The sequence below is a fragment of the Camelina sativa genome, chromosome 10, assembly GCF_030686135.1.
Source record: "Camelina sativa cultivar CO46 ecotype springtype chromosome 10, ASM3068613v1".
Taxonomy (NCBI): Eukaryota; Viridiplantae; Streptophyta; class Magnoliopsida; order Brassicales; family Brassicaceae; genus Camelina; species Camelina sativa.
The window spans coordinates 7577101-7599702 of NC_141889.1; the positions used below are offsets into that span (position 1 = coordinate 7577101).

At 34.2% G+C, this 22602-nt stretch overlaps 2 protein-coding genes, 3 long non-coding RNA genes and 1 pseudogene across 10 annotated transcripts; 3 read left to right on the forward strand and 3 right to left on the reverse strand.

Annotated features, from left to right (window-relative positions):
* The first annotated feature begins 377 nt into the window (after positions 1-377).
* On the forward strand, positions 378-2462 carry LOC104717913 (uncharacterized). Of its 2 annotated transcripts, XM_087470552.1 has the most exons (3): positions 378-1361; positions 1612-2031; positions 2137-2462. In XM_087470552.1, exons 2-3 carry the CDS (start codon positions 1641-1643, stop codon positions 2232-2234), a joined length of 489 nt encoding a protein of 162 aa, XP_087326678.1. In that variant the 5' UTR covers positions 378-1361; positions 1612-1640; the 3' UTR covers positions 2235-2462. The 2 variants fall into 2 exon arrangements, with proteins under 2 accessions (XP_087326678.1, XP_087326679.1); XM_087470553.1 differs by having other exon boundaries at positions 1265-2031.
* A 1570-nt stretch (positions 2463-4032) lies between these two features.
* On the forward strand, positions 4033-5214 carry LOC104717915 (uncharacterized). Its single transcript, XM_010435560.2, has 3 exons — positions 4033-4176; positions 4404-4750; positions 4857-5214. Exons 2-3 carry the CDS (start codon positions 4417-4419, stop codon positions 4955-4957), a joined length of 435 nt encoding a protein of 144 aa, XP_010433862.1. The 5' UTR covers positions 4033-4176; positions 4404-4416; the 3' UTR covers positions 4958-5214.
* Positions 5215-5462: 248 nt separating this feature from the next.
* LOC147935875 (uncharacterized) lies at positions 5463-6471 on the reverse strand. Its single transcript, XR_015569268.1, has 2 exons — positions 6145-6471; positions 5463-6016 (listed from the first exon to the last, which is right to left on the reverse strand). It is a non-coding gene; the product is annotated as an uncharacterized LOC147935875 (long non-coding RNA).
* Positions 6472-9731: 3260 nt separating this feature from the next.
* Positions 9732-11221, forward strand: LOC104717918 (uncharacterized). 3 transcript variants are annotated; one of them, XR_015569273.1, is made up of 4 exons: positions 9881-10236; positions 10533-10702; positions 10872-11027; positions 11177-11221. It is a non-coding gene; the product is annotated as an uncharacterized LOC104717918 (long non-coding RNA). The 3 variants fall into 3 exon arrangements; XR_015569271.1 differs by lacking the exon at positions 11177-11221 and having other exon boundaries at positions 9732-10199; positions 10872-11171; XR_015569272.1 differs by lacking the exon at positions 11177-11221 and having other exon boundaries at positions 9880-10236; positions 10872-11171.
* A 201-nt stretch (positions 11222-11422) lies between these two features.
* On the reverse strand, positions 11423-12379 carry LOC104717917 (uncharacterized). 2 transcript variants are annotated; one of them, XR_015569269.1, is made up of 3 exons: positions 12241-12379; positions 11828-12049; positions 11423-11753 (listed from the first exon to the last, which is right to left on the reverse strand). It is a non-coding gene; the product is annotated as an uncharacterized LOC104717917 (long non-coding RNA). The 2 variants fall into 2 exon arrangements; XR_015569270.1 differs by having other exon boundaries at positions 12135-12255.
* Positions 12380-18844: 6465 nt separating this feature from the next.
* On the reverse strand, positions 18845-20819 carry LOC104717919 (ethylene-responsive transcription factor CRF2 pseudogene; annotated as a pseudogene). Its single transcript, XR_015569329.1, has one exon. The product of XR_015569329.1 is annotated as an ethylene-responsive transcription factor CRF2 pseudogene (transcript).
* Positions 20820-22602: the final 1783 nt, after the last annotated feature.

Below are 22602 nucleotides of genomic sequence, written 5' to 3' on the forward strand. Positions count from 1 at the left end.
TTGCTATACATTAGAACAAAAAATGTTACATACGAAATTGAGTACATTCATCTGAAAACTGTGCTCATAGTATTTGCTAAACACAAAAGGAATTAGTGTCTAGAGTTGTTAATTAAACAAATTAATAAGATTGTAAGTGTTTTAACGATTTAATTAATGGCATAATTTTGATTATGAATAAGTTGTTGTTATACATCTTTTTCCAAATTAGTGTTTTTTTTTTGGACATTTATGATCAATATCTCATACTATAAATACATTTGATATGTACACCGAAAGAGACAATAATTTGTGTAATTAACACCGAAAGAGTAGAAAACAAGGAAAGGCCAAAAAGCTTTAGTTGTAATAATTAGTGTCCAAGTGATGAAGGGGTTGGGCCTCTTGGTTAATGATTGGTTAGGAGTTTGGTAACAGCAACAACAAACCGTCTGAAACTGTTCCACTTGGAGATTTTCAAAGAGAAGTAGGAGAGTCTGGAGAGAGCATGAAAGCCTGATTAAGAAACGCACGACTTCATGTTCGTAGATGAGGTGAGAAGAAGCAGAGATAAGCATTGGTAGCGAAGGGAGAGACTGAAATGTGGCAGCAGAATAAGTGTGGTGAAATGTGGCAGCAGAACAAGACCGTCCAAAAGGATAATGACTTAAAGGTCGCTCACTCGCTTGAAAAAACAGAGATGAAGAATGTGGCTTCGGGGGTGCTGCAAGAGTTGCAAAAAGACCTGAAGTGAACAAGAGTGTATTAAACGAGATGGTACTAAGGTACTTGACTGATTTTGATATTTGTCTAATAAATTCGATACACCGGAAAGATAAATCAAGCTTAACAACACAAAGAAGAAGAAGATCCGAAGATCAAAAGAGAGAAACACTTCATTCAATGTAAAAGCTTGTTACAGAAACGTTAACCATAAATGTGATACATCAGATTATTTACTTCTGATGTTTACAAGTAAACCAGTAAACCAACACTTAACCAACATTACACCGGTCTATATCATAATATTGTCTATACAAATTTCGTATTTTCGATACTAAATATGTTCTTTGACTAAATCTCACTGCAAATTAAAATTTATGTATGTCTTTATAATTTGTGGAAATTTATTTATGTAATAAAAAATTTGTGGTAGGTGATCATGGGGATGGGTCCGCTTGGCTAATGAGTGGTGAAGATTACTCTAAATATGATTTTAGTGGATAAGACTAATTAATTACACACTCTAATTAACACTCGTTTCGCATTTTCCCGCTCTTGTGTGTTATATAGGACTCAATTCCATCTCTGTCGCTTATCATCGACGCCGAGCTCTCCTCTCTCTGTAACTGAGAAAAAGATCGACACTTTTTCTCTCCCGAGTAAGCTTTTCTCTGGAAAGATCCCTTTTTTTCCTCCGTTTATTTCGTTTCCGGGTGTGGGTTTAGGACAAAATGGTAGGAATCCGCTTTAGGAAGACCAAATCTTGTGAGCTGTCTCTACCATCTTTAGTTTGGTCAACAAAAGATCTGAGCTTTAGGGTTTTGTAGATAGATAGATGTAGAGCGTCTTCTTTAAATTTGCAGACTTTTGTTGTTGTTGTTGTGATTTGTGTCTTTGTTTTTAATCTAGGTTTAAGGTTGAAGTGATTGAAGACAACAATGTCTAGTCGTTGGGACCACCAATCCGACAAGAGGTTCAACAAATCGTCGGGAACTGTTCCAATTGCTGAGTACAATATTCTGAAAGACAAGTATGAGCGTGTGGTGATAGAGAACGAGAGTCTAATCCAAACGCTTGAGCTTCTAGAGAAAACGCATGGTTTCACTGTTGATGATATTGTGGAAAAGCAAGGAGCATTGGAGAGGAAGGAGGAGATTGCTAAGTTGGGCAACAAGTTTGGTGAAATGCAGAAGAAGATTGAGACCGTGGAAAAGGATCTCGAATTCATCATGTCTGTTGATGATGATATCACTGACAAGAAGGGTGGGGGTGAGGCTTCAGGTAGTGCAAGACCTGCAAAAAAGAAACCTAAGGTGGTGACAAATGAAGGTGATTCAAGTGTTCTTCTTTTTATATGTTGTGTGTCACTGACTGATATTGTTTTACTAGCTTTAGATAAACTAAACCATGTTCTTTGACCAAATCTATACGCAGATGTGATAATGCTTAGTGACGATGAAGAAGAAAATCAAAGAGAAACCAATGGAAGGCAGAGTAACTCATCACATCAGGACCCCTTCATATATGTGTGATCAAGATCTGGAATCAATTAAGGAGTTGGAGAAGGGCAGTGTTAATTCGGAAGTGTTGAAACTGGAAACTTCTCTTGTTGCTTTTATTTCTACATATATGACTGTGAATATCCCCTGCATGTTCTTGTTATTGGCTCCGAGTTTGGAGATTAAAACATTAACTTTTCTTTTGTATGGTAAGTGAATTTAGCCTGACATAAGGTAGTAATTGAAGCAGCTTCCATCCTATCTAAAATCTACTTCAAGATAAGTTTCATAAACAGTTAATAAGAATAAAGTGGTGTTCCTTAATGACAGTGAGCTTAACGTCAAAGTTAATTTTATTAAGCTGTGTTTCCTTAACGACTGTTAGTTGGTTATGTGCTGGTCACAAGCTCTAGAGTTTCGAACTAGTGGTAATATTTTCATCTTACAATAGATAGACTTGTGTACTCTTATTAGCTAGATGGCCAAACCTTTTTTTAGAGATTTGGTAGAAGCTTCTTTTCCTTACCTTAACTTCTCCTTCAATCTATGGTTATAGCATCGCCCGTACTATTGCTTTCATGTGCCATTATGTTATCAAATATTATGTTGATTGAGATGTTTAGATGTGTATACAACACTTAAAGCTCTTGTAAAATTTTCCTGCTGTTGTTGATTGCCCCTGTAGTTGTTATATTTTGCAGTTTTCTTGACCTTCCAAACCTGTCAGCGTCTATATATAGCACTGATCTCTGCAATAGACATAGAGCATTCCTTGTTGCATGTTCGCTCTCTTTATATATAGCACCAACAGTTGCAGAGCTTGTGATTGCAAATTCGGACTTTTAACGTGATCTTTCCAAATGGGACATTAGGTAAGGGTGTTGAGATGATTTGATTTGTTGGTTTTCTGTTGTTTTTGACTGCGCATTGTATTTCAGTTTCCTTGAGATACTGATATTTGTGTGGTTTCCTTCAGATTTCCTTTTTCTTCTTTATCAAATCAAAGCAATAGAGAAGCAAAAGTATTTTCCCATGTCTCTCGTTCTTCAAACTAACTTCTTTGTATCATTACAAACCTGTCTTTCAAGCAAGTGAAATGGTCCGGAGTCAGGACATGATGAGATGTATAAGAGGCTGAACGAAACCATTCAAGACTATCACGTTATATATCAAGTATATAAATGTTCAACCAAAATATTCTTTGCTGGACCAACCCCAGTCAACTGTTAGTTGGTTATGTGCTGGTCAGAAGCTCTAGAGTTTTGACCTAGTGGTAACATTTTCATCTTATTAGCTAGATGGCCAAACCTTTTTTTAGAGATTTGGTAAGAAGCTTCTTTTCCTTACCTTAACTTCTCTTTCAATCTATGGTTATAGCATCCCCCAGAAAGAGGATATAAGACTTCAAGGTCGCTTGAAGAAACAGAGATGCAACAATGTGGCTTCGGGTACTACAAAAGTTGCAGAGAAACCTGAAGTGAACAAGAGTTTATCAAATGATGGTACGTACTAAGGTTACTTCACATAAAAAAAAAAAAAAAAGTTACTTCACATAATTTGATAGTCTATACTAATTTTGTGTTTTCGATACTAAATATGTTCTTTGACCAAATCTCTTTGCAGACTAAAATTAGTAAATATATTTATGTAATTAAAAATTTGTGGAATTTTAGGTATGTAATAAAAATTTGTAGAATTTTAGGTATGTAATAAAATATTTGTGGTAGGTGATTATGGGGATGGGTCCGCTTGGCTAATGAGTGGTGAAGATTACTCTAAATATGATTTCAGTGGATAATACATTAATACTAATTAATTACACAGTCTAATTAACACTCGTTTCGCATTTTCCCGCTCTGTGTGTTATATAGGACTCAATTCCATCTCTGTCTCTTAGTCTCTCTATCATCGACGCCGAGCTCTCGTCTGACTCTCTCTGTAACTGAGAAAAAGATTGACGCTTTTTGTCGTCCGAGTAAGCTTTTCTCTGGAAAGATTCTCTTTTTTTTCCCAGTTTTATAATTGTTTTTCGGTATGGGTTTAGGAAGACCAAATCTTGTGAGCTGTCTCTACCATCTTTAGTTTGGTCAACAAAAGATCTGAGCTTTAGGGTTTTGTAGATAGATAGATGTAGAGCGTCTTCTTTAAATTTGCAGACTTTTGTTGTTGTTGTTGTGATTTGTGTCTTTGTTTTTAATCTAGCTTGAAGACAACAATGTCTAGTCGTTGGAGCAAATCGTCCGAAACTGTTTCAATTGCTGAGTACAATATTCTGAAAGACAAGTATGAGCGTCTGGTGATAGAGAACAAGAGTCTAATCCAAACGATTGAGCTTCTAGAGAAAACGCAAGGACGAACATTGGAGAGGAGGGAACAGATTGCAAATTTGGCCAACAATTTTGGTGAAATGCAGAAGATGCTACAGACCTTCGAAACGGATATCAAATTCATAATGTCTGTTGATGATGATATCACTGAGATGAACGGTGGTGGTGAGGCTTCAGGTAGTGCAAGACCTGCAAAGAAACCTAAGGTGGAGACAAAAGAAGGTGATTCACTTGTTTTTCTTATTGATATGTCGTGTGTCATTGATTGATTGTGTTTTTTAGCTTTAGACAAACTAAACCATGTTCTTTGACAAAAATCTCTACGCAGATGTGATAATGCTGCTTAGTGACGATGAGGAAGGGGATCAAAGAGAAAGCAATGGAAGGCAGAGTAGCTCATCACATCAGGACCCTTTCATACCTATGTGATCAAGATCTGGAATCAATTTAGGAGTTGGAGAAGGACAGTGTTAATTCGGAAGTGTTGAAACTGAAAACTTCAAATCTTTTTTAAGTTTGGTAGTTCTTGTTGCTTTTATTTCTACATAGATGATGACTATGAATATCCCCTGCATGTTCTTGTTATTGTCTCGGAGTTTGGAGATTTAAGACATTAATTTTCTTTGTATGGTAAAGCGAATTTAGCCTGACATAAGGTAGTAATAAGTGAAGCAGCTTCCATCCTATCTTAGATCTACTTGAAGATTAGTTTCATGAACAGTTAAATAAGAATTAAGTGACATGCTTGTTCATTAGATTTGATTGAATCTGTTAAGCTGTGTTCCTTAATGACATCTGAAGATGAGCAGTAAGAGAATCCGAACATCAAAGAAAGCAGAGAACATAAAAAAAAAAGATGATCTCTTTATAAATGGAGTCGATCACTCAGTAGTATAAAATAATGTGGACAGGTTAGCGATGGAGAATCAAAGAGTAGCCAAAATAAGATGGTATAACAAGCGTAGAAACGTGACATGTTAGTATTCAACACACAAGACAACAATGGGAAAACGTGACATGACCCAACTTTTGAGTCCTGAGGCATTACAATAAATCAACTATGTGATTTTTTTTTTTTTGCCAACAAAAACTCCATTATATAATTTAAAGGATTACAAGCTTCCTTTGAATGGAAACCAAGCACACCAATAAACTTACACAGGAGGAAAAATAAACTACAGCCATTGTCCACAAGCTTTAAAGCTTGACTTACAACCAAAATGGTGAGAAGATAAACAAAGGGGACCATAGGTCCTAAAGATAGAGAGTTCCCACGTAATGTGAGGCCACTCATGGTGATGGATGACCGACCATTGCCGCGCCATCTTGATAAACCATTGCCGCCAGCGTTGCATAAGAACGTACGCGGTTTTTAAATTCCGAACATGCACCGCAAATCCCTGAAAAGGGGGGTCACACGCTGGACAAGACCAAAGTCCCGTGATCCAAGATCCAAGGCACTTGGAGGGAAGGTAATGCTGCAAAAAACTTAAATTGCCAATAATAGGCCTTCCATAAGACTCAAACGGAGAGGAGAAGAAACTGAAACCTGAAATAGCCTGTCATACGAGTGTGTCGAAGATCCTAGATGGAAAATAAGCTAAAGCCTGACTCACCAGAGCCGATAGGTTCCGACAGCAGGCAACCAATAATTCTGCCAACGCTAGATTTTCTCGGTTACTTATAACCGGAGCGCCATTGAAAATGGCTAAAAGGTCTTGGCATACACATCTATTCCTCTAAGATGAATTCAGAGGCGTGTTAAACAGTAAGACCCGAATCGTACTCATGAGATTATAACAAAGGTCGGAACTGACAAACCATTGATTGAGGGAGGGGTTATGAAGATACAAGAAATATGTGATACAAGAAAAATAGGAACTGACAAATCAACTATGTGATTACAACTCAAAAAGATACAAGAAAAATAGGAACAGAAGAAGGTTATGAAGGTTTCTTTGTAGCTGAAGCTGCTCCCTCAGAGACATGGTCTTGACCCGGTATCGAGAAATTCTTAACTTTCTGAAACATTCATCATTGACATCAAAAACAGAGAGCCAAAAAAGAAAACGTTAATGGAAAGTAGAAAGATTTCGATAGTTTGCACTCAAAACGAGATGAAGCAAGGATCTATGTTTGGAGTCAGACATATAAAAGTTATAAACCCTCAAAGAAACAAAGAGGAGAAAACCATAGACCAAGATCATGAAATGAAAGACAAAACTGACTCCTCCTACCATTTATGGGCTATACAGACACCTCTTAGAAAAAAACTAACAACCATTTCATAGAAGGATCATCTCATTGCATTGGTCCAGAGTAAGAGTATTAAAGCTCAGACACATTGTCTATGACAAATCACTCACAGACTGTAACAAATCACAATAAAACATGTTTACTAGTTCCCCTTCATAATTTACATACCAAAAACTCCAAATGCTTAAAAGTTAAAACTAAGATTTAGATTGAGGTAATGATTGCTAATAACTAACTATGCTTAAAGAATTTAACATAGAACTCGTAGATCAGTCAATAGATATCAAAATAATATATTAAAAGACTAACCTTTGAGAGAACACATTCTCTGAGGGATTGCAAGAATCGGAGACATTTCTCTTGATTGAACTGTGAATCCGCGACGCAATTCAGAAGATTGAGAGCTTCTTGGCCACACACTGGTTGGGGACTCTGTTTTTCCATTGAAATGTATAAACCCTAGACAGAGAGAGAGAGAGAGACAGAGCGAGAGAGATGTTTCCGCTGAGACGGATCAACCACGATCACGGGACGATGTCCATAAAAAGAACGCAAGTTTTTTAATGCGCCTGAATAAAGCCCAGTTTCAATTATTCAATAAAGCCCTTGTCAAAAAAACCAAAACAAAATAGCAAAATCTTAGTTTATTATTAAGGTGAGAGACGCGGCGCTGGATCGAGAGACTTTGTATTTATTATTAAGAAGGGTTTATATGACTCCTAAAGGGTTGTCAATCATTGGTTGGCTGTCCATGGGCCAGGTTTTTGGGCCCGTTAGATTTTTTGGCTTGCAAAACCAATCTGACTCATTATTATAAAAAGTGATTAAAGTATTATTATGAACTAAAACATATCATGTACATGTTTCAAAATCGTTGATTGGTGTTGTTGTTTTAGTGTACATCAAATCCCAAAAAAAATACATGATCTCCCTCGCTACTATAGCTTGATTTTCTTCTTATGTAAATATCTAAAAGTATTTTATAGCCACAACTTTCAACACTTTTACTAAGTCAGTAAAATCTGAATCACATATATAACCAACTTATTATCGAAAACTTGCTTTAGTATCTCTTGTAAAATCAACAGGTCAGCCACATCAAAAGGCCTTTGGTAAGGATAGTGCTTATTGCTTGATGATTAAACCACTTTTTTTGCATACGACGCATATCCTCTTCCTATGATGTGCATCAATCAGCTTGAAACTCATTGTTCGTAAACTAATTCGATTATCTCCGATAAACTCGAGATTCTGATTGCCTACTATGACTCTTTTTGCAGTCAAGTGAAATCTCTTATCAATTGTTCGAAGAGAATTTTGAACATGGTCTACAAAGTCGGGTGGCTTATCAGTTACTATGGAAGTGTTTTCGACGTCGCATATGAAAGAGATAAGATATTAAATTTAAATTATATATATTTAGTAATATAATATATTAAATATAAAGTTAATAACTTATCACTCAACTTCTCCATAATATTAACTAAATCTATATAATTTAAATGTGGTTAATTAGAAAAATTAATAATCATTCATTATTATATAATATTTAAAATATATTTTCACACATTTAAGAAATATTATAAATTGTTATATATATATATTTATATTATATTTGTAATTTAAGAAATTTTAAAAATCTAGATATATAATAGAACACATTAATTACAAAATAATTAATATATATTATAATTGTTTTATAAAACATTATGTCTATATTACATTTTTAATTTCAATATTTTTAATTGGTTCTTTTGAGCTAATCTATTAAGCTGTTTCTAAAAAAAATAATATAATATAACACATTAAACTATAATTTTATAACAAATAAATTAATTTTTATGATATTATACTTTTAATAATTTTTACAAAATCAATTAATTATATAAAACTATGTTAATATATATTAATATTTTAGAGTTAAATGCTTGACAAATGCTTCAAATGAGAGCATATGACAGCATTTGTAGAGAATTTTGAACAAGATCTTGAATCAATAAAACTTTGTGGAATTTTAGGTATGTAATAAATATTTGTGGTAGGTGATTATGGGGATGGGTCCGCGTGGCTAATGAGTGGTGAAGAATAAACTAAATATGATTATAGTGGATAAGACTAATTAATTACACGCTCTAATTAACACTCGTTTTGCATTTTCCCGCTCTGTGTGTTATATAGGACTCAATTCCATCTCTGTCGCTTATCATCGACGCCGAGCTCTCTGTAACTGAGAAAAAGATCGACGCTTTTTCTCTTCCGAGTAAGCTTTTATCGGGAAAGATCCCTTTTTTTCCTCTGTTTATTTCGTTTCCGGGTGTGGGTTTAGGACAAAATGATAGGAATCCGCTTTAGAAAGACCAAATCTTGTGAGCTGTCTCTACCATCTTTAGTTTGGTCAACAAAAGATCTGAGCTTTAGGGTTTTGTAGATAGATAGATGTAGAGCGTCTTCTTTAAATTTGCAGACTTTTGTTGTTGTTGTTGTGATTGAAGACAACAATGTCTAGTCGTTGCGACCACCAATCGGACAAGAGGAACAACAAATCGTCCGAAACTGTTCCAATTGCTGAGTACAATATTCTGAAAGAAGTCTAATCCAAACGCTTGAGCTTCTAGAGAAAACGCATGGAGTCACTATTGATGATATTGTGGAAAAGCAAGGACGAGAATTGGAGCGGAAGGAGGAGATTGCTAAGTTGGGCAACAAGTTTGGTGAAATGCAGAAGAAGCTTGAGACCGTCATAAAGGATCTCGAATTCATCATGTCTGTTGATGATACCGGTGTGGCTTCAGGTAGTGCAAGACCTGCAAAGAAACCTAAGGTGGGGACAAAAGAAGGTGATTCAAGTGTTTTTTGCTTTTGTGTCACTGACTGATTGTGTTTTTGGCTTTAGACATACTAAACCATATATGTTCTATTGTTGTTCTTTGACCAAATCTCTACGCAGATGTGATAATGCTTAGTGACGATGAAGAAAGAAAGCAATGAATGGCACAGTAACTCATCACATCAGGACCCCTTCATATATATGTGATCAAGATCTTGAATCAATTTAAGAGTTCGGAAGTTTTGTTTTGAAACTAAAAACTTCAAATCTTTTTTTTTTTTTTTTTTTTTTTAGTTGGTTCTTGTTGCTTTTATTTCTGATTGTTGATGATCTGATTGCTGAGATCCTTGATCCGACGGGGAAGGATTTTGGGCGTGTGCTTTTCCTTTTACTTGCCTTTGTAATTAGGTAGTATGTTTCAAATGCCTTCTAATAGTGAAGAAAACATATAGAGGCTTCGAAACTTTTTGCTGGTGGTCTGTTTTTCGTGAGCCAGAACATCAACTTGTGGGCAAACTCCAGCTCTATATATATATTGACTATCCAGCAAGTTTTGATGATAACTGCAGCCATTAATATTTTAGTTGGGTTGGTGATCTGATCTCTTCTGATTTCGGCTCTATAAGTGGATTTGGCATTTCTTTGTAGTATACTATAAGAGACACTTAAGCAGTCCATTTCCTTGAGAAACTGTAAAGCTTTTATCTCATACAACAGTAGCCTCTTCTCGTACTAAGCGATTTTTAACCAGAAAATATTATCTTACTATATATGGTTGTTGATTTTTAGACTTGTTAAGTTGTTATTAGCAATTTTATTAAAGATGGGATCTTCATGGCTATGTTAACTACTGTATACAACACTCTAAATTTCCTGCAGCTGTTGATTGCCCCTTTGTTTGTTATATTTTTTTGTATGCAGTTTTCTTGAACTTCCAAACCTGCTCTCAGCGTCTATATATAGCACTGATCTCTGAAATAGAGACTTCGAGCATTCCTTGTTGCATGTCCGCCCTCTGGCCAACAGTTGTAGAGCTTGTGATTGCAACTGCGGACTTTTAACGTGATCTTTCCAACTGGAACATTAATTAGGTGAGTTGTTGAGATGATTTGATATTCTGGTATATATGTATACTGATATTTTGTGAGGTTTCCTTCAGATTTCTTTTTCCTTCTTTTTCAAATCAAAGATATGGAGAAGCAAAATTAGTTTCCCTTGGCTCACGTTCTTTAAACTAACTTCTTTGTATCAAATTATTAGGAACTGTCATTCGAGCAGGTAAAATGGTCTGGAGTCAGGACACAACATTCAACAACTCCATTTGTTGATGAAATGTATAAGAGGCTGAACGAAACCATTCAAGACTATCACGTTATCACTTCCAGATGGCCAGAATATATATTTGTTCTGGAGAGTGTAAGTTTAGCTGTTCCTTGATGCCTTTTGATTTTACGATTATGAAAATATTGCTTGTACATACCATTGCATGTTATAAGCTTACAACTTAATTACATGTATGGTGTTAATTTGGAATGAATAGGCTGACATTGATTGTGTTTCTTTAGGCCATTGCTGATGTTGAAAAAGCAATTGTGGAAGATCTGTAATTACATCCAATGGTATCGCACACTAAATTGTCTGTTGATTTTACAGGCTAGAAACTAGAAAAAAAAAAAACACATAGATATGTCTTCCCTTTAACTATAAAACATGTTCACTAGTTTCCCTTACTAATTAAACTATACTATACCATTATTCAGAAAACAAGAGTGTCCACCATCACCATAATTTCATGTCAACGATGCCAGAGATGTCAACGAGTCTTCACGTTTTCAGATTATATAAACTTATAGTATTAGACTTGGGGAGATACTATTAATTCCAAATACACAGGCCTTTTTTTAAGCTAGGAATAAATTGTTACAAATCCACAGGCATTTCAGAGGTAGTTGTTGATGAGTGTCCTTCGAGAGATGGACATTTCGATTCGGAGTCAGCTAAGTCATTCTTCACAATCACAGGCAGTTTCTCCTTCATCATATTCAGAGTCAGGTTCTTCTTCAAATTAAACCCGAACATACATCATAATCAATTTCGAGCAAGCGTACATTCAATATAAAAAGTGACATGTACGTTTATCCCCTGGAATATCACAAACGTACATCAATATAAAAAGTGAATGAAGGAATATTACTACTTTTGATCACCATATATACCTTTAAGGGGATTGACTTCAAGCCCAGCGTGATAAAATATGTCTTGCGATTGCATATCAGTCAACCATGTATTCTCAGGAGCGTAAATCCAGATGGACAAGTCCCCGACAATATAACCGTCCTTCTTGAGAGATGATCTGACTTTCTTCTTAAACGAACGAGGGTTGAATTTTTCTCGTGTTGCGTAATCCTCCCATTCCCATATCACAATTGTGTCACGATCTGCCATACCAGAAACGAGGAAACGAATTTAAACAACCAATTTTACGAACAAGATCAGCCAAAAAAAAAATAAAAAAAAAATTACAGATTTAATTATCCTGATCGATGACAAAAATATACTAGGAGGAACTAGCTAGACAGATCCCCCGATCATACATCATAATCAATTTCGAGCAAGAGATGAATCTTACAGTAAGCTCTGGTATGGGTGGGCTCCGGGAACAATCTGGTGGACATGGTGAGAGACGCGATGATGACAAGGTGAGAGACGCGGCGCTGGATCAAGAGACTTTGTGATTATTATTAAGTATTGTTTACATAGACTCCTATTGGGCTGTCCATGGGCCAACCTAGTTAGCAAGTTTTTGGGCCCGTTAGATATTTATTTGGCTCAATATGTTGAAATGGTTTAAATACCAAACCGACTCATTATTATAAAAATTGATTAAAAATTTGTTATGAACTAAGAGACATTAGGAGAATTGTGCTCTCTCTTATCAATCATATCCCACATGATACCTATACAATATAGGAATACAATACGATAATTTAGCTTTGAGACTAACTCATCTAAAACCTTTTAGAATCTACTAATAAGCCATATGTAATATAAGCATTCACATTATACATATAATATCATTCATAACATTTCTCCTCTTTGATGACCATTTCTAAAAATGTAGAATCATATGATATACTTTGATTTTGTCAAAGATATAAAATAAAACATGGAAACACAAATCTACAAAAAAAAAAAAAAAAAAAAAAAAAAAAAAAAAAAAAAATTAAAGCTTAAAAGTGTTTTAAGAAAGATATAGGTCAAATACATATCATGTACATGTTTCAAAATCCTTGACATGGTCTAAAGTAAAAAGACCAAACGCTAGATTGGTGATGTTGTTTTAGTGTACATCAAATCCCAAAACCATACATGATCTCCCTCGCTACTATAGCTCGACTTTTTTTTTATGTTAATAGCTAAAAGTACTTTATAGCAATTGTCTTTCAACACTTTTACTAACTTAGTAAAATCTGAATCACCTCAAACGAGGAAAAAATATGGAGCCAAGTCATTATCGAAAACTTGCTTCAGTATCTCTTGTAGAATCAACCGGTCAACCACATCAAAAGGCCTTTGGTAAGTATAGTGCTTGTTGGTTGATGATTGAACATTATTTGTCGACTCATTCGATTCTCTCTAATAAACTCGAGATTCTAATTGTCTACTATGACTTTTTTGCAGTCAAGTGAAATCTCTTATCAACAATTCGAAGAGAATTTTGAACATAGTCTACAAAGTCGGGTACCTTATCAGTTACCATTGGAGTGTTTTCGGCATCATAATATAGGAAAAAGGAGAAAATGTTGAAATAAAAGAGGTAAAAATATTAAATTTAGATTATATATATTTAGTTAATATAACATATTAAATGTTATATTAAATATAAATTCAATATCTTATCACTCAACTGCTCCAGAATATTAACTAAATATATAATTTAAATGTGGTTAATTAGAAAAATTAATAATCACTCATTACTATATAATAATTAAAAGATATTTTCACACATTTAATAAATATTATAAATTGTTATACATATAATATATTTGTAGTTTAATAAATTTTAAAAATATATATATATATAATATAACACATTAATTACAAAATAATTAGTCTTATAATTGTTTTATAAAACATTTTATCTATATTTACATTTTTAAGTTTAATATTTTAATTGGTTATTTTGAGCTAATCTGTTTAAGCTGTTGACAAGAAAAATATTTTTTTAAATTAATATAATATAACACATTAAACTAAAATAAAATAATAATATATATGATAAATGTTATATCTACATATATATTTTAATTTTAATATTTTTAATATAATAAATAAATTATTATATTTTTTAAATAATAACATTTATAAGTTACTGATAAATATTATCTTATAACAAATAAATTAATGTTTTATGAAATCATAGTTTTTGACACTTTTTACAAAATCAATTAATTATATAAAACTATTTAAATATATATTAATATTTTAGAAGTAAATGCTTGAAAAATGCATAACAAATGCTTGACAAATGCTTCAAATGAGAGCATATGAGAATATTTGTAGCTTCTAAATGCTCTCTTATATGCTTTTTTAATAAATGTTGATTGGATAATAAAATTAAAAAAACTTCTCCATATGCACTTCCAAAGCTTATGAAAACTCGGATTATTTATAGTTGGTTTTTAAAAAAAAAATACGTATCCGCAAATTAGTTTTCATTGCGTTTCTTGTTACACTATGAACCATTCGAGCTTGTTGGGGACTATGTTTCCGGTGAAACGGATCAACCACGATCACGGGACAATGACCTCAAGAAAAACGCAAGTTTTTAAATTGGGCTGAATAAAGCCCAGTTTAGATAGTTCAATAAAGCCCTTTTCAAAAGAACAATATTACATGTTCTTTTGTCTTCTTAGAAAATTAGACTGATCAATCATCGAAGTGATCTCAAATTTAATTGTTTTGCTAAACATTTTCGTTTATAGTAATATATATATATTTAAGTTTTGGATTCAAAATGCATTTTTGAAGGCTTCCAATATGTTGCACGTAGCACAAAAGCTGATTAGTAAGAGCTAATTAAGATGACCAAAAGCTGATTAGTAAGAGCTAAGAGATGATCACCGATTCGTATCGAGGAAACACACAAACTCTCTCGGGTATATATTTATGATTTTATTTAGCCGCGACCATCGTCACGAAACTAGTAACCTATAGTACAAGGTATTCAAAATCGAAGTTTTTAAGATTGTTGTTGCATTATGGAGAGAAAGATAGAGCTAGAGATAACCGAAAAAGTAGTTGGAAGGTTAGTTCAGTAAAATTAAAAGGAGGAAGGGAAGCAGAGCAAACATGTTAAGTGCATGGGAATGACACGAGAATGGTACGTGAAATATTGAAAATGAAAGACATCATCATTTAATTCCTTTGTTGTTGGTCCATGTTATTTATTAATGGTGTCTGTGCCACTTTTCATGAGACACTGTCTCACTCACTTTCTATTCCACATGTTAATTTTTACTATGCATATCCTAAATGTTAACCCATCTATCTAATTTGTACTGTTTAATTATATGCATATATCTCTACCTAGAAATCGTATGTACTTATATAAATCTCAAATCTCAGTCAAGATCATTATGTCAGCCTTTTTTGAATTATTTGAAAAATGGACGTGAGCAAGGAGAACAGATAATGGAATGATGATAGACCAAACATTAAATACGGAAAAATACGGAGTAAGACATTATGTATACGGATAGGGTCAAGTGAGATATTACCAGGAAGAAGTCAAACTTGCGTTGAAAGTTTGAAACCATCATGTCCTTTTTTTTCTTTTTTGGCCAAGACAGTCGTTGACCGGTACAGATAAACAGAATCCTGGTTTTATCCGGTTCAACCATTTGGTTGGTTTGGCAATAACTGTTAAGATCTACTTAGACACTTGGTTTCATTTCAACCATTCCCACCAAAAAGCTTATCCAATGGTCCAACAGGTATCAAGTGGATGGTCCAGATTCGCTGGTCCACGGGATCCAAAGCCGTACCATTTCCATATCTGAGACGCGTCATCGTAAATGTCCCCCTTACATGGTCGTTAATGCTTAGTTGGAGACCGTTAGATCAATATATGTCATGACGTGAATGGTTAGGATTTGCTTTTACATGTGGTTTTTTCACCTCCTAGTTTTATTTATCCTTATACCTTTCGAAATTAACCAAATAACGGTTGAATATGTCACAAAAGATTTATATATCATGATATATGCTAACGTTTTAAGTATAATTAGAAAAATCACTCATGAAAGGTCCCCATTTTATCTTTTGGCATAAATCTTGCAAGTGAGCTCTGGAATTTTGTGACAAACAAAATCTTTGCTTGAGGGGACACCATACACACATATATAACTATATAAAAATATTATATGTGTTTGTATGATTGTGTGTAAAATGTATTTGTATATAGATATTATCTATGGCGCCTTACGAATTTTAGGAAGGGGCACTGGGATTTATTACTATTTTTGTTTTTTTGAATTAACGAAAATATAAATGCAACAAACCTCTTTAAATATTTTAAATTTGAACCCATATATATACAAAAGACTATTATATCAATTTAGTGATTAACAGTAGTAATAAGCTTGTATATGCTTAATGTAAACTTTGATGATTCAGTTAATTATATTGATCATCAACAACTTTGAATACGCATTGTTGTTGTAGCATGAGATTAAAATGTGAGTCCATATGCATTTTGAATTTTATTTTTTTTGTTTGTTATAGAAGAATGGACACTATATTGATGGGTATGCATGAAAAATCACGCAATTCACATGAACATTTTTGGGAAGAGGGGACCAAACTAATTAATACTTCTTCGCATTTTTTGTTTTGTTTTCGTATCTAATAAATCTTACAATATTGTTGCATCTAGATTCTGAATTCTCTAATAATTAACCGTAGTACGTCTTTGAATTGTGTACGTAATAAATATTTGAAAGCGTTTTGGGTTGCTATTTTCCTCATTTAATAATAAGTGTTAGAATATTATTATACCCTAAAATCAGCAAGTTGCATGGGTTAATTCTGAGATTGTCGGAAATATTTTTATTTCATGTATGAATGTTACTAGTTCACATTTTATATCCGACCAAAAAAAAACGAAATGTAATATTTCTGATTAAAAAAAAGGACTGAGAATAGTAGCAGTAGCCTCTGGAGGAGCCTTACGGGCACAGAGGAGAAAAAGAGAGTACAGGAGAGAGTAGTATTTAACGAAAGGGACACGACAATGCTCTTTCTCGAGTAGTTGCGGCTCTAGCCTACGTGTCGTCAGTTCTTTTCCCTGCACCTCACGTCTCTATTTAAATATTTTTCAATCTTTTATCGTTATATTTTCTAGATTTTTTTAATACTTTTATTTTCAGATTGCTTTACCAACTACATTGGTTGTTGCTTTTTAAATATTTTATCAGATATTTCGAATAAATTTGTTTAGGTATACATTTTGTTTTTTCCACCAAAACCCCATTTCCTTTTAGTAAATATTAGGAGACTCTCTTATAAAGAGAGTTATTTCTAATATGTATACACTTTGTTGGACACATTTTTATGATTTATCGAATTAACAGTTAAATTTCATTAAAAGTTATTTGTTGGAAAAATTTGTGTGTGCTTAGATTACTAATGATGAGTGTGTGAGTAGTGTGAGTTAACGGTTCCGTCAGTGGAATGCGAACGTAATCCAGTCCCAATCGGTTTGTGGGATCTAGTAATACTTTTAGTTGAAACGTTCCAAAACATCTATTATAAGATCTACTTAACTTTTGTTTCGAAGCAACAGTATGTTCAAGCTGAAATTTGTTTTTTTTTTATGATTGTGTGACGGTAAGAAACAACAAGCAAACAAGCCAAACAAACAGTGCATCAAAGAATGTGAATCACGTCTATAAATGTTCATGAATCACACCAAAAAAATAAGCTCCATCAACTCTTAAATAACATCATGTTGAGGAAGACCAAAAATCCTGCAAAGCAAAGTTGGCCCGAGCCTGACTAGATATCGACGTAGACAAGTTGTAAATTTTTGCAATTTGTCGGTTAATTAACTTTGGGATCAGCTGGCCAAGTCAAGACCGTAAGTAATCGGATCAAACCAAGGCATGGACCAGGAGGTTTAAATGTTAAAATTACCCATCGCAACATCACTATTCCTAAATAACAATGAAACAATATATGGACAAAAGGCAATTATGAATATTTTGATTATTCAGGACCAGGAGATTTATGCAAATCAACAAACCAATATAAAGCAACAAATATAATTTGAAAAGCCCATAGGAATCCGACTAAATTAGTATATGAGAGAAGGAGACATGAGACAGAGATATGAAAAGGACACAAACACAGTAGAAATTTTAACTTCTCAATAGATATAATTCATTTTGCGTGTGCGTTTTACGTTTAAGACTATAAAGAATAACGTTTGTAAACCTTGATCAAATCAATCATATCAATAGCTCCTAATTATTATATCTATTAGCAATAAAAGAACAGTGTTTCGATCTTATCTACTACACAATCTAGCTTAGTATAAAAGTATAAAGCAATTAGATTTTTTGCGTGCATAACAATACAACCGTAGTAACATTACATCGTACTTTTATAAAACTGTTAACAGAGTGCGATTGAAACACACTAGACAAATCAACTACCCCAACTGCCTCTTTTCATTTAATCCTCATGAAAAATATCCTAATAATACATTTTCGTTTTCTCATTTTCTTGTGAATAAACTGACAAAAATTATAGCTTCTTCTATGATGTGCCACATTTCAAAATCAACTTAGATTCTCCCCTCCTTCGTATCTAGTCTCAATCTACCTGGCAAATCACCACTATTTCTTTCTACTATTTCATATTCTTATTATTGAGTTTAGAATTGGATTATTAGTTTTGTAACCGTGTAAACAATAAAATAACTATTAGCCTTTTTTAGTTTCGTTAAAATGATTATTAGCCTTAAGAAAACAAAAAACTAGCTTAAAAAGCTTTTCAATTGTTCCCATCACGTGAGATCACACGTGCCTTCACCAACAACAACACTAAAAAATATCAAAGGAATTTTTTCAGTCGACCAAAATATTTTTAAAAAAAGAGATAAAGAGAGCAGAGGCACGTGGAAGCAAAAAGAAACACGACCTCCCATTACCGTTAACAGACGGAGTCAATTCAACAAACGTTAATAACATTCATAATTAATATCACCATTTAACTACATTAATACAATTTGACTTATAGTATATAATTATATCTCACAACGGAAAAAAAAAAAAATTAACAACGAACATCACCGAGATTATCTCACCGGTATACAAAACTTCCTCCGGGTTCCGTTTAGTAACGGCCGGTAAAAAAAACTATTTATTTATTTATTTAAAATTTTAAACAGCTAAAAGAGGATCCGACCCGAATAGATCCCCAATATCTTGAAAATGGTCCTCTATCTGCCAGCTGGATAATCCGGAAGATCCGAAATCGAATCCGAAGTTCATATCCGTACACATATCCACCGCGAACAGATCTTCCCTGAATAAATCGCCGCCGCCGAGATAGTCTGGAACCACCGAGCTTCTGAAATCGAACAAGTCGTCGTCTGAGAACAGCGGCGCAGAGAAATCAGAGAAAGTCTCCGACACCGTCGTCATCGACGGCTCTTCCTTGACAGTAACCACCGCTGCAACCGCTGGTGGTGAAGAGCTTCCGGAGAATTCGTCGACGGTGAACGGAGATCGGAGAACGGAAACAGGAGAACAGAGACAGTCGTTGCTGCTGCTTCCGCTGATTGTTGAAGAAGCTGTCACGGAGTTTTTGGTTTTGCTGTTCTTCTTCTTCGTCGTGGTCTTCTTCTTCTGCTTATTCACCGGAGAAGGTGGTGGGGATTTTTTCTCAGACGTCGTGGTGGTAGGAGTAACTGAGAAATTAGTGAGAGCGTCGGGACCACGGAGCTGAATGGCGGCGTTGTCGTAAACCATGGCAGCTTCTTCCGCGGTGTTGTAAGTACCTAACCAGAGACGTACACGTTTAAGCGGATCTCTTATCTCCGCCGCCCATTTCCCCCAAGGACGCTGTCTCACTCCCCGGAACTTCTTCTCTCCCGTCGCCGTCGTCGTCGTCGTTGTAGAAGCTGAAACAACGGGAGAAGCAGTAGTAGACTCCGACTTAACCTCTCTCTTTCTCTTCTTCAACTCGGTTTCGCTATAAGTAACAACAGGAGCACCGCCGGAATCGAGAACCACCTCGTTGACGAACTTCTTGATACGACGGCGTTTAGAGACGAATCTGTTGTTTTGCGCTTCATCTACGTCGTCGTCGTCGTCGCTAGAGGAATCAGTAGCGTAAGGGTCAGTGACTGAGATACGAAGAACCCTGGTTTGGTGGTTGTTGGTTAAATCCGGTACGATTCTCGTCGTGTTGGTTTTGTGCTCTGTGAATTTTACCCTCGGTACAACCATTGTCTTCTCCGCTTCCATTTTTTTTCTCTCTCTGTTTATTTCACTCAAGACTGTGACTGTGTCTCTCTATGTGGGTTTTTATAGCATAAAGCAAAAAAAAAAGAAAAGAGACAAAGAATAAAGATGGGTTTTTTTTTAGGATGAAACTTGAAGAACAAGAGTGGTGCTCTTCTCTTCTTCTCTCTGGTAACAAAAAGTTTTCTCAAAGGACGCGAATTTTTTTTTGTTTTACAGAAAGAACAAAAGGCACGAAATAAAAACACTGCGAGAGAGAAGAAGCCTTGAAGCGTGAAGGATTTTTTCTTTTTTTTTTTCCCGGAAAGTTGAAGAAAGGGTGGGGGTAAGGTAAAAGAGCTTTTGGTTATATTCTTATGGGAATCGTTTCACAAACGATAGAGGGAGAGAGATAAGGTGAGAAAAAAATAAAGAGGAAGATGCTACTTTTGGGGGAGAGGAAGGCTTAAAGCTTTGCTTGGGTTTTTCTAGGAAATATTCCTGGAAAAATAAAAATTTGGGCAGAGAGACAAAATAAAAAAAATTGTTTTTTTTATTTTTATTTTGTGTGTGCAGAGAGAGTGTGAGAAAAGAGTGACACGAGGAAGAAGAAGAGAGATTTAAAAGCGGCAGAGCACATGTAATGTAGAGAGAGACTCTTTTATAGGATCTTGAAACGGCTCATATTTACTCTCTCTCTCCCTCTCTCTCTCTTTACTCCTCTTTTTATATATTTCTTTTCGAATATCTTTTTAAAAAACGATAAATTAAAGATATTTTTTCTACAAAAGGTGAATATTTGCATTCGTATTTCTCAACTCTTTTTTTGTTATCTAACTAATGTTTTCTTATAATAGTGTTTAAAAATATGAATTTTTTAGCTAAATAATACGTACATATATGGAAAACGGATTCATGAATAGTGTAAAGAGATTTTGTATTGATGATTTTAAGTGAATGAAAGACAATTGTCAAAAAAGACTTTTACAATCCAAAACGTACATTTCATTGAAATTGAAATTTTTAGAGATAAATTAGATTGAAAAACAAAACCATGTACTACTACTACAAACATGTGTCGACAGTAATTATTAGTGGTAGTCGTTTGTAACGCAAATAACAATTATGACATTAATGTACATAATTAGATATTAGTGCCGACCACCAACTTTTTTAATTTTTTTTGATAAAAGAACAAACTTTTAAACAAACAAAATTAGAAAAAAAAAATCTTTAATTTTTGGCTGATATTTAGTGAAAAATAAAAACTAATCAAGACAAAATTAAAGCTTGACGAAACCCAAACGCCGCATAAGTCAAACGATTGAGATATCGACACGTGTTATATCAGAATTGGGTCCAATCCAACGGCTGGGACGTGCCTTTATCCTGTGCTGCTGACAAAGAGAAAAAAAAAAAAAAAAAAAAAACATGTATTTTAGTATCTTACTAAACTATAATTACAAGTGTGTGTAATTTAAAATTTAAAATGTTCTCGTAATTAGAGATTCAGGTCACGTGACACCGGAGACACGGTCCAGTCCTACTTTTTGACCAGAACCGTTAATTAAATAATAATCAACGGCAGGTGATTAAGTCCTCCGTGCGAAGTTCTCTTTTTTATTTTATTTTTAACCACAGGGTTACTTTGGTCATTTTTGTTAAGGCAAGTTGCGTTGTAGTGAGAAAATCCAAAAGACCGTTACGGTTCGTAGTTCTTTACTACTCCACTGTTTTAACCTTTACCAGACTCAAAAACCTTCTTCCCAACTTTTTAGTTATTACACAGCTGTGGGGGTGGCTAACGTGGCAGACAACAACCTTGGACGTTGCGCCACAACCAACGAAAAAAAAAATACATATGCACGGTAATTTTTGGAATCGTTTTGTATTACTAGTTCTTAATTGTGTGATTAGTACTCCGTTAATTTTATGTTATTTCCCTGAAATGTTTTTTAATGTGAGTTTGTAACAAAGTGCCTTTAATTCACTGACATTTTTTTAAAGACGAGCATATTTGGCATTTCTTTGAGAGGCAAATTAATCATATAGAGAATATATATGAGACTATTTTCTCTAGTAAAAAAAAAAAAGTGAGTTTGGAAATACTTTGACCAATGGTCAACTATGCAGCATTCCTATCTAACGTAGGGTTGAGTTCCCAAATCATGACTGAATTGTATTAATTGGTAGTTTGTTTTTGTTAGCTTTGAATATTTTTGATTATTGAATGTGCGGGGTGAACTTGTTTGAGAATTTAACACTTAATTACAGTATCAGTAAAATTTGAACATGTGCTAGTTGCGATAGATACTCTCACTTACAAGTTTTAACTTATTAGTATATATATAGATTATACAGTGAACAATGATGTTTAATTTTGATCGTATTTGTTAGCGTGAGTATCATAGAATTGTATATAATAAATAATGTAAGTGTATAGAAGGTATTGGAAGCCCATGCTACATTGCCAAAGAACG